The 18,793-nt window shown below is 31.9% G+C and overlaps 2 protein-coding genes across 3 annotated transcripts in view; both read right to left on the bottom strand.

The window, feature by feature from the left end:
* Positions 1–4,990, bottom strand: part of LOC121126158 (probable Na(+)/H(+) antiporter nhx-9) — a 210,874-nt gene extending 205,884 nt beyond the window's left edge. The window contains exon 1 of one of the 2 annotated variants that reach the window (XM_071891658.1): positions 4,903–4,990. The gene's annotated coding sequence lies outside the window, so the exon portion shown is untranslated. The remainder of the gene's footprint in view (positions 1–4,902) is intronic. The other variant, XM_071891659.1, reaches the window with a different exon arrangement.
* A 2,362-nt stretch (positions 4,991–7,352) lies between these two features.
* Positions 7,353–17,031, bottom strand: LOC121126396 (ionotropic receptor 25a). Its single transcript, XM_040721723.2, has 9 exons — positions 16,745–17,031; positions 16,469–16,678; positions 16,170–16,399; positions 15,614–15,753; positions 9,249–9,682; positions 9,078–9,193; positions 8,606–8,997; positions 8,104–8,543; positions 7,353–8,039 (listed from the first exon to the last, which is right to left on the bottom strand). The coding sequence occupies exons 1-9, from the start codon at positions 16,871–16,873 to the stop codon at positions 7,617–7,619; spliced, it is 2,514 nt and encodes an 837-aa protein (XP_040577657.1). The 5' UTR covers positions 16,874–17,031; the 3' UTR covers positions 7,353–7,616.
* Positions 17,032–18,793: the final 1,762 nt, after the last annotated feature.

The following is an 18,793-nucleotide window of genomic DNA, read 5'->3' as shown; positions in this document are numbered from 1 at the left end:
ACTGCTTTATTTATTTATTTTATTTTTTAACCAAATATTATTTACCTCAAGTTTTGTGCACATTATTATATTTTGATTTTATGGATGGTCGATATTTTTATATTCTGTGGGTTTTTTTGTTTTATCATTTGTTTCTTACTTTTTTTTTCAGAACCTCCCGTTTTATTCATGTGCCTTTATTATTGTGTACAAGATGATTAAAATGTTTCAGTGAAATATATCCTACCTCAAGGATATATGCAGCACGGATTACTACATTAAATTGCAGTTTCCATCACCCATGGAGAGTGCCTGTGTGTCTTTGCTCCTTGGGAAATGATAATATAAAAAGTTTAACTAGATTAACGCGACTATTCCCCTTGAAGCATTATCAATGTGGGGAGTTGAATCTTGAAGTCGTTTGGATGAATACCTTTTATTGAGAGAAAAATATAAGACAGCAGAAGATTCTTTAGTCTATATTATGTTACACCTTTCCCAATATTTTATTACTCAATCAAGGCAATTTATTACAACTAATGAATCAATTAAGAACTCAATTTAGTTCCTTTATGAGTTGTATGTTATAATATTAAATTGATTGAATAATAAAACAATAAATTAGACAACCTGAAAGCAATCTTTAATCATTCAATGAATGAGAAAGTGAATTTAGCAATACTGGAGCGGCAAATTGTAATTTATTAGTTCTTTCATCCCGTAGGAACTCAGCTTAGTTTTGTATTCTTAAATAAATAAGAGTTATCGAGGTGCTTATTAATAAATTGAACGTGAATCTTCCAAGTTAGTGAATGAAGCCTTTCTCAACAAAGATGATAACATGGACTTTGTAGAACAGTAATGGAAAATGTAAATGCTGATAGTGATGTTGTAATTAATATAGATAAATGAAACCAAAGAATGTAAAAATTTATAATATCAACATTATCTATCGGAATATAAATGACAGCTCTTGATTGTTGAAGTAAATTACAGAGTAAGAGACAATTCCTCTTCATAATTGAACCAAAATATTATCAGGAGAATATACATTTTGACATGGAAGATTCTGAATGCAATAGAGGATCGTATCGGAAATGAGGATTAAACTTTCTGGAGTTGACGTTAGGAGAAAGCAAGACACGCGAGAATTATGTCATATCTTTGCAATGTTGAGTATTTCCCGAGGTGCAATGAGTTAAATTGAAGCGCTTCGGACTCCTATCATATCGTAGAACTGGGTTTTTCCTGAGACGGAGTTGGAAACACAGACATGATCCTGTATAAATTAGGAGGAGTGATGATTCTTCTTGTTCTAATTTTTCCTTTTAATTGAGGTTCCGTGTGTCTATTCCTCCGTCTACACGTTCTCATAAAATAATATGAGATCCTTCATCTCAAGGATTGCCAAGGAAATCAAAGAAACCAGAGTAGGTACGTTGTATTTTGAACTTTATCCACCCAAAATCAACACCATTTGCACTCTCATTATATTTATCTGCTATATTTTTGCCATTTTATGGTGTCTGAAATTGAGAAACACGACTCGAACCACGTCCAAAATTAAATTTTTTGATTTGAAACTTGTCTGAATTTATGAATTTTGGGCATTTTGGGAAAGTGTTTTTAAATCTTTAATAACCTCTTTATTCGATATTTTAATTGAAAATATTTTGATACAAAACTCCTTAGCACTATATTTATCAATGAGTTTATTTTAAAAAAATCTCAAATATAACGCACGATGTCTATATAAAGTAAATGAACATCAACACCAACTCGATGTGTCCGACGATGCGTAACTAACCCTATCTACACAATACTATTTTCACATCATCAATAACTCTACTTTTTTTTGTTTGTTTTTTTGCTTTTGATTAATTGATTTCACAAAATATTTATTTGATTAAATTGTATACAATTTACAAACACATTAAGGGGAGTCTTTACATTTTTGAGCTTGTACATAATGGGGATCCTAAAAATGCATTAGTATGACTTCATAACGTCCAGGACTGTGGAATTGGAGTGGGTGCCATTTTTGGTGAAGTCGGAGTCAGGAGTCGGAAAATTTGTACGGACTCCGGCATAAAAAATTATAATAAACTTATTGTAAACAAAACTTATTTATAATCTAAGGCTTATATTGAGTATTCGTTAATTTAATTTCTAAATGGTTATAAATTATAGGTATTAAATACTATTAATTTATGTAACTTATTAACACAGATTTTTAGTGATAAAAACCTTGGTTTTTATTGAAACTGAGTGTTAAAAAACATAACCTAGCCCAACCCACTAATCGACAAGAATCTTCTTGATGTTGCTCTAACACTTGAGAAGTTTTTAATTGGATACACCACATTAAGGACAGTTACAATAAGGGCCAGATTAAAGCAAGATTTCGCGTAGCATATCCTCTAGCAGTACAGTAAATTTCTCAGTTGGTGTACATATAATAGATTGGGGAAAATTTATTTCGTATTTCCCGCTCTCTTTTTTAAACAAAGTATATCTTGTTCATTATTGGTCATATCGGATCATACGGTAAAGTATTTTTATGAGAGTGTGTAATTACTCAAAAACACTTTTTGTTCAGTATAGCACTCGACCGGTTCAACTGTGCATTGAGTTTGGAGGTCTCAAATGGAAAAAAAATACCATATTTTACATTTTTACTACTTCAAAGGGAAAACTCTTGGAAAGTGACCCATAAAATTTTCTGATGTATACGTGGCCGATACTCTTTCAGTTCGTGTTAATCAAAGTGGTTCAAGAGATTTCGTTCTAAGCTTGTGAAAGGGTATGATGCACTATCACTGGAATGCCTTTAGTCGAAAACATGGACAAAATGATGGAAAATATGAAGATAAACCTTTTTGCTAGGAGTCATGGATAGATAAAGAAACTCGAGTAGGATAGGAATCGTTTTTCATCAAAACAACGCCTGGGCACACACATCTTTGATGACGCACCAGAAGACTCAGAAGCTCGAATGGGAAGTTTTTATGCATCCACGCTACCGTCCAGACCTGGTACGAAGTGACCATTACTTGATCTTGTCTATGGGCAATGCTCTTGGGGCTACAATTTTGGCCTCAATAGAGGCTTGCAAAACAGGTTGTCCGAGTTTTTTCTTCACAATAGGAAGAAGGGCATTATTGAGTTGGATTCTCGTTAGACACAACCTTTCGAACAGAACAAGTCATACTTGGATACACTTCATATAAAGTATTGCCATATAACGAAAAATAGGAAATTACTTTTTGCCCAGCCTAAAACATGCAAGAAACTAAATATTTTTGTTGTAGACTTTCTTTCACTAAAATAAAGCAACTGGATATTTAAAATACATAGAATCAAACAAATCAAGCAATTTCACATTCTAAATATAAAGAAATTGTTTTAATGAATGAGTCTAAACTACATCACTTCCTTCTCATTTTCACGTAACTTTTTCTCGTCTGGTATTTCTTGTAGCAAAGTAATCCACATAATATTGCATGACAACTGATTTAAAGCCAAATGGTTATACTTGAAAGTACATTGAGACGTTTGTGCAAAACGTTGGTTTTAATCAGTTTGAGCTTATAGAAGCCTTCATCAGGAGCTTTCACTGTGGCAGAGATTCTCAAGGCAAACCACATATTGAAATATATTTCTGCCTGCTTCTTTTCTCATAAAAGACGGTCAAGAGTTCAGTGTATAAAATTCAACATTTCCTTGTGAAATTATGTTTCATCAGTGCGCTGTATCGTCACCTAATAACATTTACTGTACTGTTAAATTTAATCAGGCTACCTTTTTTTTTGTCTTCAGTCATTATGATATATTTTATAAGCTTGTTCGTTAAGCTATGAGTATTTTACAATTTGAATAAACCATCCTGTCAAGTAATAATTAAATTATAACAAAGATGTGATTCGCACTTTGTTCATTCGGGCTACTGCTGTTTTTGTACATAATGTCCTTTGTTAAAAGGTCTACCACGGTAAAGATTGATTTGAACTACATTCGAAACACAATCAATTAAAATATATAATCGTACATATAACAATACATATATTAAATGCCCTTTTTTGGTCAAATTTTCCAAATGGTACAGGTGGAAAATTGTACCGCGGCAAAATGTCCGTTAGGCAAATTGGCCTTCGGCCAAAATTCCGCTCACGAGTTTTAAAAATAGGGCAAGGTTCATAAAAATACAAGGTTAGAACATCTTGTAATCGGGCTGGCTAGAATTATCCATCGGATGTATCGAACGGACTACTGGGCAAAACAGGCAAATTTCGACAAAACACGCCACCACTCATATTCTATAAAGTCACTATTGCTAGAATTTCAATACAATGTATTGTACCGACTGCTGGATAAGAAATACAGATTTTGACAAAATTACACAACCACTGGTCTACTATAACGTGACTGTTAAAAGCGAATTGGAAGTCAAACATCAGTCGTACACGAGTTATGGTATAACCTTGTATTTCTATTAACTTTGGAATAGTGGAAGTTATTTTTTTCCTACTTTCATTTGTGGTTCTCCTCAATAGACGAAACTCTAAGCATTTGCCTATACTGCCCATACTATGAGCCGTCCCTAGATACAACTCTAATAATCTATTAATTAGTTTATGAATATATAAATTCCACATCAATGTATGCAACTATCTCTATATATATACATTTTTTTTGTCATTTTTTACATATTTTATCCTTTATTAGTGCTCTGAATGTTGATTGGTTTGAATATTAAATTAATTTTTTTTAATAGGTAAACAGTTTAAAACTAATATTGAATAACAATTCTGTATTTAAGAAGAATGGGGTAACTCCCTTTTTTCCTATTACTTTTTATAATAAAAAAGCAAGATACAATTAAGGAAATGACGTATGTAATATTAAAGAAAATAAAAGACTTACCAGATAAAAAACACACTTTTTAGTTAATCAACAGACTCAGAGCTAAGATCTCTTTGAGGAAACAACACGCTTGACTAAATGTAAAAAGAAATATTGGCAAAGGAAGTATATATATTATATAAAATACGCTGATAAAAGCTTTTATTCTTTATTCCTATCACCTTCATCCTTTCAAATGTGTGTATACACATATTAGTTCTAATAAATTTGTAAATTCATCATTAAATTAGTTGAGTTTGGGTACCTCCTGTCGTGGCTGGATGTATGCACATTCCAGAAGCTATGTTAAAATAAATACATTCTAAATCATTTCACACAGCTCTAAAAACATGACTTTTTGTGGAAATCGATCGCAATACTTTTAAAGGCTGTTTGATATTATGTCTATATATATCTATTTGGAGTATTATCAAATATTTATCACGAAAAAAGTGAAGTATTGTACCATTATTACAAAGTAGTTAAATGTTGATACAAAATACTTATTAATGTTAATTTAATTAAGGATTTTGAAATGTATTTTCGGGGTAAAATTAGTTACTTATATTGAAAAATAATTTATTTTATAAAATAAAAAGACGTAAAATAAACTTTTTGTACAAAGGAGTTTTATGGAACTAAATATCAATAATGTATATAATGTAATCACTTAAAAATGGCCCCCTCCTATTCATAAAAGAATAATAAATATATAAACGTTGTACGTGCATGACGTATAGTACGCAGCGTTGTATAGACTCCCTGTCAAATAGCAAATAGATTTTCGAATTAGTGACAAATAAATCAAAAAATTATTGTTCAATTATAAAATTGAAAGTCATTTGTGTATAAATATTTTCAACCTAAAGTTTTTAAAACGTTCCTTTCTTTTTTTTCCCCATTCTTAGGATTAGACCAATCGATTTCAATTTTTTCCCCTCCATAGTTTTCTTTAAAGTTGTTATTTATATTGTACTAGCAAAGGTTTACCCCGCATTGCTCAAGCCAAGGGGGGGCGGAAAATCACACTGACAATGGTAAATGCAATTTATTCTTAATTTGTAGACCCCTTTTGTGCGGGTGATCATTATAATATAGCACCTCTTTATATAATATGAAATGTATTACTGTGAATTTAAAAAAATTATGTCTTTAATTTCAAATAATATACCAACATAAAGAAATGAAAAATGTATATATTATTTTTGCCAAAAAATTGCCCAAACAAAACTCGCGGAGAAAATTGCGAATAATTGTTTTGTATTAATTTTGCACCAAAAGTAGTAAATAGCATTGTAAAGAAAAACATACGCCTATAAAGATTTTTTTGTACTTGCAAAACATAAAAAGTAATTAAGACTATTGTCGTTGAAAAAATAATTCTTCATAACTGTTTAATGTTTGTAAATATTGCATAAATTATCAAATTATTATTCGGGAATCATGAAATAATTGTTATTAAAAAATATCATTTTTTTTTGGGAAAAAAACATGTGAGGTATATTAAGCTTCATAGTAAATTTTATATCCATAAGTATTTGTTGATTGATGATGCATAAATAAAAACAGAAATTACTTTGAAATAACGACATATGACCAAAGAACCGGGGAAATTTTTAAATATGGTTGCTAAATATTTGAGGAACAATAGATATAAATGATAAAAATATATATGTTCTATTTTGTAATAAAATTTTAATCAACGCAATTGCTCCGTGTACTTATAAATGTATGTTAATGTAATTTATAAACCAAATACAGAATGATTAATGAAAAAAATAACCGAAATTTTAAATTATTAAAATATTTATGTACTGCACTGATGATAAAAGTGTACTCATATTGAAAGTGTCAGCTTTTAATTGTATACACAATTGGACGTTTCGAAGTTTTGAATTCCATGATTCTTCCCCACACCAAACTAATATTTGATATAAAGCATGAAACCACATCAAAGCTGATGGATAGTAATTTGATTCCCAAAATTGACATAAAGTGAACAATATTTTATAGATATTTGTATATACAAAAATATATAATGTTTGCATAATTAATGTTTCAAATTATATCTTGTTGAAACAACCACGAGCTTGTTTGAATGATTTAAAAATAAAGATTTTTTTTTCTTCGTTCTAATATTTTTACGACAAATTTTAGCAATTTAATTGACCAATATAAATATTTACAAGGATTACAAAATGGATGGAGTTCTTGTAAAATGATGTAATCCTACAATAGCTTATGATGAAATTAGATACATTTCAATTTTAAGGTTTATTTTTTTGCGGAGTTCACCAATTGATTTATACATAAGATGCTGCTAAGGAAGAGTTCAGAAAATAGTCTAAATTTGTATGACAATTTGTTGACCTTTCAAACTTTTGACGTTGTTTAAATTATACATCACAGGAAGAGTCTTATCTCATGCGATTTGACAACTGTTTTCAAATTATATACACATAGACTACATATATGAGTATAAGATTATATTTTTTACCTATCAAAAGTGTTACATTATTATTGTTATAATATCCGTGTGAATATTATATACAATCATCAATCACAGCGTGGACAAATGAACTTTTGTATATTTGAAATCTACTACATTTAAAATTGAATGATTCATAACTCCTGAGAGTAAAATTATGTGGTATAGAAACAAAGAAACAAAAAATCAAAAAACTGAGAATACTAGATAATGATTTTGAAGAAATATTCGCATCTGACAAAATAAATTAGTATTGGATCTTTGGTGGGACTTTAACAGCCTTTATATGAGTCTCCTTTAGATACTCTTTGACTTGTATCGGAATATTATGGATAGCATTTTGCTCCTTCCGTCGCTTGTCAATTATTTCGAATACCAGAACAATGATGGAAATGATGATTCCAATCACAGTACATATGAAAACACCTCCCAAGGATCGTAATGTGATCCCTTCAGAGTCATCCTCAGGCTCACACTGATTTCTCATGGAGGAGTTCCAATATTTGTTTTCGAGAGAATCGAAAAAATTATCCTTTTGAAGAAGAAGTGAAGCCTCCGAGAGCTCTCGTAGTAAAGTACTTCCTTGATGAACAGCTATTGCTAGGGGTTGTTCACCAAAGGTCTCACTCATGGAAGAGTAACTGCAATTGGTATAGAATCGATAACGGACCTAGATGAGTAGGTATAGACGGATAATTAGTATTTTATAAATTCAGAAAGAGAGAAATACTTACGTTGTTCACATCATGAATAAATGCAAAAAGTCCATTCTCATCATTTAGAACCCTTTCAAATCCTTCATCCATGCTACTAGCTGTACCAGCTTCCTCAATTGACTTAAGGAGTAACTGAAATTTCTCCTTGACTGGATAGTTCCAGACGCGGGAATAACGATTATTCTTATTTTTCAAGGAAATGTCCTTCCATGCATCATAAAGATCATTCTCAGCCTTGGCCAAATTCATAAAATATTCATGGGTAATGGTGTTCCCTACAACAGAAAAATTAATTTTTGACTGCTGTACCAGTTCGTCCAAATTTTTGATTGATGTTCTCATTCTCTCAACAGTTAAAAAAGCTGCTAGATTCGCCGTAAAAGTTGCAAGGATTAAAACGACAAAGAGCCAATAAGCGGATGTCAGAATTCGCCCTGATATACTTTTTGGCGAGTCGCCTAAGTAAATAGAAAAATGAAGTTTTTATAAGCATAAACTACATAATCAGCCAAATCTTAACCTCCTCCTTGCGGTGTAAATGAAGTTGTTGCAAACCAGAAGGATTCCTTCAGATCAAATATTCGTACAGGTTTATTGTATTTGTCTAAATTGTTTCGAGCAGAAAAGGGAGAATATTTTTCAAGGAACCAAAGGAGGAACGCTGTTAGAATAAGAGCACCTAGAATAGAGAGCCAAACCTCACTTTTTAAAACTTCCATAAACTTAAAAAGAGATCGCTTTGGAACAGGATTTCGAAAAATAATGGCAAATCCGCTTTGATAGAAATAAGGAGAAACAAAGTCAATTACTTCCTCACGTTCCAGGGTCGTTGTTAGATCTGAAATGACCATATCTACATTCCCATTGGTTAAGAAGCTAACGAGGCCATCCCATGTCCCATTGGTTGGATCACTTCAATCAAATAAGGAATTTAAATACTTGCCAATGAATTATTTAGACTGTAAATTCTAAATGTATTTAATTAGACTTACTATCGGCCATAGCTTTCTGAAAAAATCAATTCGTACTCAAAGTTCATACTCTCTGAAAATTTTTGAATAAGCTCCAGCAAATATCCCCTCAATACTTTTTCCCCAGTCTTGGGGTCCTGCAAAAAGCAAGGTTTTTTTTTAAAAATTGTAAATGAATCAACACATTCATACTTTGACAAAATTTCCGTTCATGTCTTTTAAAAAGAATAACCAAGGAGGAGATATAATGACCCCAATTTTAAAACTTCTCTTTAGAGTCACCAAGTCCGTTGTGTCCTTCCAAACCAATCCTTTCTGCATTTGAATCTCGCCTACTCCAATAGAACTATTCATACTTTTCAACACAATTTGAGATCCCACTGAATAAGATAAAAAATTGTCCTTGTAGGAAAAAACAGGCAAAGAGTTGGAGGAAGAAGATTCGAACAAGGAAGGATCAATAAGATTCGAAAGATTATTACTCTCGTTTTCATTTCCATTCATATCAAGGAATGAACAGATCTGTTGAAGTATTGGTAAATCCGTTTTGATTGTCTTTTGAAGATATTCCCCCATAGCGGATATTAAGATATAACGAAAATCCTTGTTTTCTTCATAGGTAGGAACTATTGGAAAGAAAAATATTTCTGTGTGAATCAATTAACATAATCTTTGCAATTTATAAGTATACGAGTGTACATACTAGAATGGACCTTTATGTGTCTCTACAAAATCAATGTTTGTATACTCATTCTTTTGCCCTCTGAATCGGTTTTAATGGTGAAATATTTTCATTCCTATGTCTTATAAAAAAATTCAAGAAATCAAAGCTTTTATATATTTTTTTCTTAAACACGATTTAAAGGGGTGATCAAGCAAAGACAAACGCTTTGGAGACCTATTTTGTAGCAATGGTATATGGGGACTCAGGGGCACTTTTTGAAGGCTCTTTTAGAATGCAAAAGTTTCTAGTTTCATGAGGTAACACATTAGAGAATGTCTCAAATCACACACATAGGTAGTTTAGACAATCTCAATCTACATATAACTGTTCTCCCCTTCAATCAATACTACTTATATACTCTACAAGCAAAACTGATGTATTCAACAAATCTTTAAATGAATCACTGTAACTGTAAAGAAAACAATTATAATTTAATTTTTTTTTTTTTTTTTGTTTACATGTTTTTGCCTTTTTTTCTTTCTTTTTAATATTTACTACTTTATGCTCAAGATCCAAACCCTCTCTTTTTCTTGTCAAAAGAAATATTTATTAATCATTGAAAAATAAAAAGCTTTAAGTAGGGGGGGGGGGATATTTATAATCCCGGGTGGGCCCTAAAAATCTTCACACTTTCAATCTAGAACTTTATTAAGATGTATTTGAGTAACCAGTTGTAATAGGGTATGTCAATTAGTTAAAAATAACTAATAGGATTTCTTGGCTACCCAAATAATTGATGAAGCCCCCTCGGCTGCAATGATTGCTTCCAAGCAGACACGGAAGGTCTTGCCCCCATTGCAGATATAGTCCTCAGACATGGTATCCCAGTACAAATTGAAGTTTCCTTGAGGTTGTTGATATTTAGGTCAATGACAGTGATGCACTGCACTCAACATGCACTCGAAAATTGAATTCCAATGTTTTGGCATCTGGTGAGCAGGGGGCACATTTTCTTTGGCTAGAAAGGCAAGATGTCCACCAACCACTTCTGGACCTTTTGAGACGTGTGTGCAAGCGCACCATCCCACTGGAACACCACGTTCGTGTCTGGGTAGTTAGTTTTGACCCATGGTAACTACTTATCCTCTGTTAGTTTCTTGCCAGTTCCTCTAAAATTAGTTGGTCACGTTCAGATGACATTTTCCCGGCTTCACATAGGAAGATCTAGTTTTTTTGTTTATGCTTCGTATTTGACCAGAAAAATTTTACCGCATTCACAAATTTCTTGATTTATGTAGTAAAAACGAAGTGTAAAGAGTTTTTAGCAGCACCCAGTATACAAAGAAAATAACTATAGACAAATAATACATATTTTAAAAAATATTGAGAGTAGTTTTGCCTTATATTCTGATACCTTGAATCATCAGAGTCATCCTTTTCGTCTTTTTTTTGGATTTGGTGTATCCCAATTTTCTTTGAGTTCTCCAAAAATTTATTCAGATCTTCGTTGTTTTTCTTGATAATGTTTAACAATCCACTCTTTATTCCACTTCCTAGCTGCCACATAAAAGTTAACAGTTTTCGACAATTTGTAATATTTTCTTCCTGGGACACAGTAGATACCAGTAGCTGTTATAACTCCCAAATGTTAAGTTTTGGAGATTCTTCAAATTGGGATAAAATGTTCCAGTTTTAGCATATCGAATGATGGTTTTGCGGTAAGCGAATTAATCATTATTAATTCTTTGATAATTTTGAAACAAATGTTACAAAAATAAGTTATATATTAACTTATAGGGTATAAAAGACCTTTAAAATAATATTTGCATGCCATAAAAGGTATAAGGTAACCTCTTATAAATGAAGGAAAGCGGAACAATAATAGGCTGCATTTCAATGCCCCTTCTCTTAGGGTAAGGAACCCTTAATATATTCTGTTTTACCTTTATTTATCAGATAATCAATTGTGATTTCAGTCCAGCTCCTTTCATCTTTTGTATGCTTAATTAATTATGATAGTGGGAGGTTCTAAGACAGTCTTATTCTTAGTCCTTTTTGTTAAAATTCAGGGGTGCTATGCCACTTATTCCATTTATAGACTGACAGCAGTTTTCGGCCATATAACATCTCTTCTTCCATAAGTTTTTTAATGTGTACGGGCATTTGACTTGCATTCACTTCATTAATTCTGATAATAAGAGGTTGGACGCAGTCGATATTAGTTTTCAAATGAATACGGGCGTTGAATATGCTGCTGAATACGATCCTCCACCACCCTGTCCGTTCCAACAACTTATTTAAGAGCCAAAGTTCTTCCATTTTGATAGCTGTAGAATGTAAATACATTGTTAGAGATTTTGAGATTTCTCCTCCAGTCTTCAGAGGATATTTCAGGTTCACTCCGCTTCCAGCAATGTAGGATAATGATACATCAGTTGTGAAGAAGATTGTAGTTTATTTAACACGCATATATTTATTATTGACCGACACGTCCTTTATATAGTTTTACTTTTGTTGAATACATCAGCCACGCCTAGTTGTACTCTTTAATGCTTTTCATTAATATTAAGGAAAAGAATGGACTATTGGAGCATGCCAAGGCGGGACACACAATGGACTTAAGCCCTACTTTCTACCCAAATTTGATGAGTTGTTGAAAATATATTATTTCATTGTTATACAATCAAATTTCAAAAGATTAGAAAATAAATTAACAATTACATTCTCAATAAAAACATTTTTTCATCGTCTTTAAAATAAAAATTGTACAAATTTAGCCATTTTTTATGCATATTACTTTGTGTAGAGTAACAAAACTGTGTAATATTTGCATCAAGTAGTATTTAATGCAATTGTTAGACATTTATTAATTCATAAAGTTGTTTGATAAAGTTTTATTGGGATTCATTCGGAATTTCTTTATTTTCTGTTTCAAAAATATCAATTTTGAGCCACCCAGATAGCGTTTTCTTCAATTATGACGGAGTTTATGACGTTAATAAAACTATTCTACGTATTTTAAGAGTAATATAATTACTCTTAAAAAAGATTGAACATTGACAGTAAACAAAGTTAGTATTGTAATTTTATATCATAAGAAAAATCTTGGAAGTATCGTATTTTTTCCTCACTAATTTTTCAATACAAGGCAAAATATTTACCTGAATATCTGTGTAAGTTTGTTTGTGTGTCTATGCAAACTAATGAATGGACTTTACTTAAATTTTTTTTATAAATTTTTAAGGCTAAAGTAACAAGTTGTTGTTGCACTATTTTTAGTCTTCAAAGCCATGGGGTCCTTAAAATATCCTTTTTCTAAAAACAATTTGTTTGACTGACAAGCAACTTCTTCAAATAAAACAAAAAAATAAAGTTTTTAAAATTTTAAGAATCTTTCTGGTTGTATGTATCTTTACATATTTTCTTTAATGAGATTCTAAGGTTTAAAGGAGAAAATAAAAATAATTGAGAAAAAGACAAAGGATTGAGCGAACGACAGTTTAAGGGTCGACACTTTTCTTCTCTAAAATTTCCTTTTAAAAAAGAGGTGCAAATTTTTTTTTAATTTTTTAATGAGTCAGGCAACACCAGACATACCTACTCTACTTATGAACATTTACAATGGTAAAAAAGAAATCAGGTAATGTCTTATATTAATTATTATTTTTGTACAACTTTGGCTCATATGGTACTTTATTTTTCTTATGTACCTAACTTTTTTGTATCATGGAACCTTTTCTTTGATCATATTATTTCCCAACAATTTTTAAAAATAATTAATGTACATATATTTCAGAATATGAAAATCCTACGTAGTATTTTATTCGATACTGTATAAATTATAATATTGGTTATTAAAAATTTATTAAAAAACGAAGGTCTTTTCATCATTCATAAGCCTCTTGAACATAATACTCTTGAAAAATTGAAAATAATAAAATGTGTAACACTTGATAATAAACACCCTGTATATATATATGACGAGGGATCCACAAAATTTTGTTTTACATTAGCTGATTTTGTATTTATTCACACTTTTAGAGATAATTTCAAGTCTATAAAGCAATTAATCGCAAAATAGCAGACACAATTTTAACAAAAAAGAATATGGTTTCATTTGTCAAATCAGGGTTTCTTAATCCGCAAGATTGGGAGAAGGTTGCTGGAGAATAAATCAACGCTCTTGAGGACCCTTAAGGGTGATCGGAATACCGATATATTTGAGATCAAGCCACAAACTAAGAACAATCAGGACCCTAGAGATCGTCAAGTGTATCAGGGAGAAGATCCATATAATTGCGTACTGCAGCATTTTTCAGATGAGCAAGGACCAAAGGGTTCAATGGAAAACCACGCAGAGGCTGGTACAATTTGATGTCAACATGCATGTCTACAAGTTTCAGAAGAGGCAGGTGCTCTTTGAGCCGACAAGGCAGAAGATACTTGAATGTGACGTGATTTAAGGAAAAAGATTCATTTCTGCACCCAACCCACAGTGATCTGGATCTTCATCGTCCAGAAGGCCTACAAAACCCAAATCGACTAGACTGTGAAAGGATGTCGCCCGAGCAATGATGACAACATGAGATAAAATCACCTAAAAAGATATTTGTGTCATTTACAAAGCGGCACACCGCAGGATCAAGGATGTAGTGTCCGAGAAAGGCGGCTAAGTAGAATAATCAATTAATATTTTTTCTAGCTCACAGATATTTATTTTTTTAAAGAACAAATTTTCCAATAATAGCTATGATTAAAACATTAACTGACTTTTTAACTCTCCCATTTGCAAAGAGTGACTCTATAAAATGTTCCGTTTGTTTCATAATTAAAGAAAACTCTATGTTGATTAAGTTGGAGCCATAATTAATATATAAGAAAGCCCTTATCATGTTCAAAACTATGTTTATGGTTATACATCACTGAACAATTATTTTTGTCATTAGTAGAAAAGAGAATTATTTGGTACCATATTTCTTAAAGTACTGACTATGTAAAAGAAACTGCACGTAGACAAATCTAATAATTGGTTAAACTATTCAAAAGAAGCCAACGACTTCTATGTGGCTCCTTGGATCATTAGGAGAACTATAAATAGAAACCCGTTGGTTAGTTTATTTCACATGGACCCCATGCCACCTTTTGATAGAAGGAATGAAAGCCAGGAGGCTCAAGAGGTGCAGGAAAATCCTCACAATGAACAAGGATAATGGCCGATGTTGAAAAATTTCTCAGACAAGAATATTTTCACAGTCGATCAATTCCACAACTGCAATTGTCTCCGATCTTTTACAAGGCTGTATAGAAAATTGGCCAGGAGGTCTACTATAAGGTAATTAGGTCAACAATTTTGCCATGGCTGAAGACCAACTACCCAAAGGGTAACTAGGTATGGACTCAAGACGGCACCCTCTTATCACGTCCGGCAAGTGTCAAAAGTTCTGAGTAGATAGCATGACTCGATTCTGGTCCAAAGAGATATGGCCCCTTCCTCGCCAGATTTGAACCCACTGGACTTTTCTATATGGGACACTTTGGAGAAGGAAAACAACAGGACGTCACACCTAAATGTGAACTCACTGAAGTCCTCCATAGTAGCTGTTTGGGACAATTTGTCAGAAAAGTTTGTCATCAACTCCTGCATAGTCTTCAGGTGACGTGCAAATGCTGTGCTTGATAAGGGAGGTGGACATATTAAGTGGAAAAAGTTTTTGGAAAAAAACTTTTTCTACATGTTTGTTATCATAATTTTTTTACCTAATATTGAAAATATAAAAATTTTTATGTATTTCTAAGACCATCTCTCGAGTCCACGTATTGCTTGCTTACGTGGCAACTGTTCCCAGCTTTCCTTGCATCTTAACACTAATATTTAAGAAGTATGATCACTTACATGAACTAAGATCCGGAATCACATAGGCGATTTTTCCATTGAAGGGTGCTATTTGAGAAAGGATCTGGGATTGACGACTATCCGATACGACAAAGATTAATCGCTCCATCTTTTCCAATAACTTGTGCTTTTGCAGTTTTCTAAATTTATAAATAATATTAATAAATATAAAAGGAAATTTGTGATTACTTAATATTCAGATATATTTATGAAGTTGTGGTCCTTTTTTTATCGGACTTAAAAGTGAATACTAAAGGGATAGTGTATTAATTCATGTACATATGACTATAAATTAGAATGTCATTAACATATGTATATGTTTATCGAGAAAGGTTAATGGCAAATTGAAGTTTTTGCTTTTATTGTTTTTCATCTATAATTTAGAGTTGTCGTTCAAACTATGAATATATAATGTATTGCCTCATTTCAAAAACTAATTAGACTTCTTGTAATAAAAAAAAAATTACATATTTATTTTATAAACTTTTAATGGTACTATTTGTTTTTATGGATAAAATGTCAAATTAAAAAAAAACCACGCAGAATAAGGGCTTACTTGAATATATATACAATGGAGTTTGACTCCCCATAAAGAATGAAATACTGAGGCAAAGGTCGGATCAATTTGATTTGATTAATTTTATTCTCGTCATCCACATTTGCAACCACAATTTTAATCATTGAATTTCCCAGAAAAGTAAAAAGACTTTCAAAAAGAACCAAATTTGCATTTGAAAGAAGTATAGCATCCTCCCCATTTCGAATGTTTAAATATTCTATAGCAGGCTTAAATGAGAAGATTATCTTAGATTCATTTACATATGTAAAAAAAAAAACCTTATAAAAACCACTCACCAAAAGAAGCTTTGAGTTAGAAACATCAACCTTCAGATATGGAATTTTCAAATTATGGGCCTCCTTCAAAAGTCGATTCCAAGAAGAGCCGTAAGTAGTGTCAATAATCCCCGATACTCCTTTGGAGGACAATAGATTACATGTGGAATTGAAGGTGCTTTCCTCTCTCTCCCAAACAAGGGATAACCAGGAAACTTCCATGTTTGGTATCTAAAACATACATGTATTTTTGTCAATTATGAATATGATGAAAGGGATATTCATGGAACGCCATGCCTTTGAGATTGAAGTATCAAAAATTGCTGCCACATCGGATTGTTCTACTTCAGTCAGGAGGAGTATGTGTCCATTCCCTTGAACTCTTCGTATTAATAGAAGTAGTATCCCTGATAAAAAAGCTTTCATAATTTACGAATGAGTCTAAACCCCTTGCATGAAACCCCTTGAATGAGTCTCTTTATAGAGAAAAAATATTATTATTTAGACATACTCTATACTTCTATTAGCCTGGAAGAAGGCTTTCACGTTGAAGCGTTGAGCCCCTCTTTATCATAATACAGAGTGAATGGTGATAAGAGGCAAACAATGGAGCAAGAACCAAACACAGGATAGATCAATATCGGTATGCATTGTTAATTATTGTTGCTCTCCTTTCAAAGTCTAGAGGCTCCCCTTCCCCACATCTTTGAACGTCTCTTTCAGAGAATGCAAGTTCCACATATGAATAAGTAATTTATTTATTTTACGGAATATGTTTGTAGGTTGGACCTAAATCATTTTCATTAGTCATTCACATTTCTATGTAAAAAATTATAGATTTCCGAGTAACTAGCAATTCTCAGTAGATTCTACAAAGGCCTTATTTATTAAAGTATTCATATTCAAATGTTGACATTTTTAACCAAAAAAAATCAAAAGGAATACAGGAAATAATTATTAATCATTTATTTGATACGAGGCTAAGTAATATGTACATCTGAGAAGCAGATCCGTTCAATCCCACGTATTTGAACTGTTGTGATCCTTCTACCTCTATTGGTATGGTTGTAACATTTGAGGAGTTACATTTAACCTAGTGTAGGCTATTATCCTATTTATAAGCCGGTTAGTGAAATGCGTTTAAAAAAACCACACATAAAACGTATGTAATATATTTTTTCAAGATAATAAAAATAGTCGTTGCTTTAAAAAGTTGTCATGATAATGGCTTGGTTTTGCAGTTTTTTAGTCGTTTTACTTTCTTCTTCTTTTTTCTTGGTTAGTAGGCGTATCTATATTTCAAATTTTAAGATCAAAGCATCACAAACAACGAAAACATAAATACTGAATAATAGTTCCACGGCAAAATAAGTACATTTTCAACTAGAGTTACATAAGCAGATATGTACTTATAGTAGAGTGTGAATAGAAAAAGAAAATATAGTAACCTAACGCTATAAGAAAATAGAACTATAGAACAAGGGCTAAAAATACTTCTAAAGAAAATAATTTGTTAAAATATATTAATATAATGTTAAAAACATTTTATCATTTTTAAAACATTTATGTCTAGCTTCACAACGGATAATCCGCCCATTAAACTATTATCAACTTCCATTGAAAGTTGAGTTAAACTTTGTATAACCATTCCAATAGGAAATCCGTTAGTCCTCGAATCCCATCAACAATCATAGCTATGTTGTTACCTTCACATAGATTGGGACATGCTCTTTTCCATTTAGATCGTCCTTGAAGATAATTATACTTGAATCCGTCTACTTCTAAAGAGGTGTCAATGAGACTTCGCTGGTATACTAGTCAATCCATTAACGTTCAATCCTCTAAGGAGCATTGAGGCTGTTAAAACAGTATCGTTTCGTTTGATAATAACGACATAAGAGGCCTAATATTCATAACTGCTTCAACCTTAAGCAATGCAGTTCTTTTCTTTTACCTTAATTATTAATTATTATATCTTTATTAATTCAGAATTTCTTCGGCCAATAACATTAAGAAAATTGCAACCAATCAGGCCCCTGTTTCTATAATTTTGTATCCTCGAATTCTTGAGCTGATAATCCTCTACTCATCATATCTGCTGGGGTTTGAATACCAGGAACATGCATCCATTCAATTTCAGGAATTATTTTATTTATCTTTTGCACACAATTAAAGAGTGGCCCACAAAACTTTTTCTTTTTGAGATGGCTATAAAAAAAAAAAGGCCGATGGATATTATTTGGAAGTCTTAAAATTCCGTTTAATAATGAAACAACATTTTATTCATATGGCCGCCGTCGCTGGCCTTACAGTAGCCCATTCTGTCGACCCAATTTTTCAATAAAT

The sequence above is a fragment of the Lepeophtheirus salmonis genome, chromosome 11, assembly GCF_016086655.4.
Source record: "Lepeophtheirus salmonis chromosome 11, UVic_Lsal_1.4, whole genome shotgun sequence".
In the NCBI taxonomy this organism is placed as follows: domain Eukaryota; kingdom Metazoa; phylum Arthropoda; class Copepoda; order Siphonostomatoida; family Caligidae; genus Lepeophtheirus; species Lepeophtheirus salmonis.
The sequence above is the reverse complement of the archived record's forward strand: the minus strand, read 5'-3'. Positions and strand labels throughout refer to the sequence as shown.

Bases quoted from the DNA above. Each gene is read 5' to 3' on its own strand.
- LOC121126396 (XM_040721723.2), bottom strand. From the start codon at position 16,873: ATGAAAGCTTTTTTATCAGGGATACTACTTCTATTAATACGAAGAGTT. The intron at 9,683-15,613 runs GTAAGTGATCAT...TCTTTCCAATAG, and splicing joins GATTCCGGATCTTAGTTCAT to TTCCTACCTATGAAGAAAAC. The intron at 8,998-9,077 runs GTAAGTCTAATT...ATTTGATTGAAG, and splicing joins TCAGAAAGCTATGGCCGATA to TGATCCAACCAATGGGACAT.